This window comes from Galeopterus variegatus, unplaced genomic scaffold (genome assembly GCF_000696425.1).
Source record: "Galeopterus variegatus unplaced genomic scaffold, G_variegatus-3.0.2 Scaffold365, whole genome shotgun sequence".
In the NCBI taxonomy this organism is placed as follows: Eukaryota; Metazoa; Chordata; class Mammalia; order Dermoptera; family Cynocephalidae; genus Galeopterus; species Galeopterus variegatus.
Genome location: NW_007726476.1, coordinates 613628 through 614250, shown reverse-complemented (window position 1 = coordinate 614250; position 623 = coordinate 613628). Strand labels below are relative to the sequence as shown.

The 623-nt window shown below is 30.2% G+C and overlaps 1 protein-coding gene across 1 annotated transcript in view; it reads left to right on the top strand.

The window, feature by feature from the left end:
* Window positions 1–623, top strand: part of DNAH14 (dynein, axonemal, heavy chain 14) — a 390354-nt gene that overhangs the window by 52042 nt on the left and 337689 nt on the right. The window contains 1 exon segment of the mRNA XM_008567995.1: window positions 286–417. Coding sequence (XP_008566217.1) covers window positions 286–417 — 132 coding nt within the window.

The following is a 623-nucleotide window of genomic DNA, read 5'->3' as shown; positions in this document are numbered from 1 at the left end:
ACCTCAACTCTTGAATTGTTCTGCTTTGACTTGATCTTAGTTATTATTTAAAATGGTAATGTATTTTTTCTGTCTTTCGTCAATATTTAGTTAGGCTTAACTATGGATTTTTAAATTTGGAGAACATATAAGGCATATAGTATATAAAACAAAGTATGTGAAGAAGTATAAAATATGGTGTTCTTTATAATGTGAAAAGACCAAATATTTTCTCTTTTCTTCTTTTTTTTTTTTGTAAATGAATTTCGACTTTCCAACACTCAACGTTTACTGTCATTTAAATAGCTGGATAGTACTCGAACATATTCTCTAGATGAATTTTGTGAAGAACAGTTACAGCAAACTACCCAGGCATTGAAACAACTTGAGGATATAAGGGATAAAGCAATTTCAGAGATGAAAAGTACAATTTTAAAGGTAATTTAATTGTGTCTTCTCTATTTATCAAAATTGTTATGTACTGACTGAAGCAATTGCTCCAAATTGCATCTCTGGAAAAGTGTCAGAAATGGGCAAGTCGTGGGATGAATGTACTTAAGTTACTAATCAACTGGTACTATGCATTTGATATATACAAAGGTACTTCAGAAAGTTCATGGAGGAATTGTGTGTTTAAAAATGGT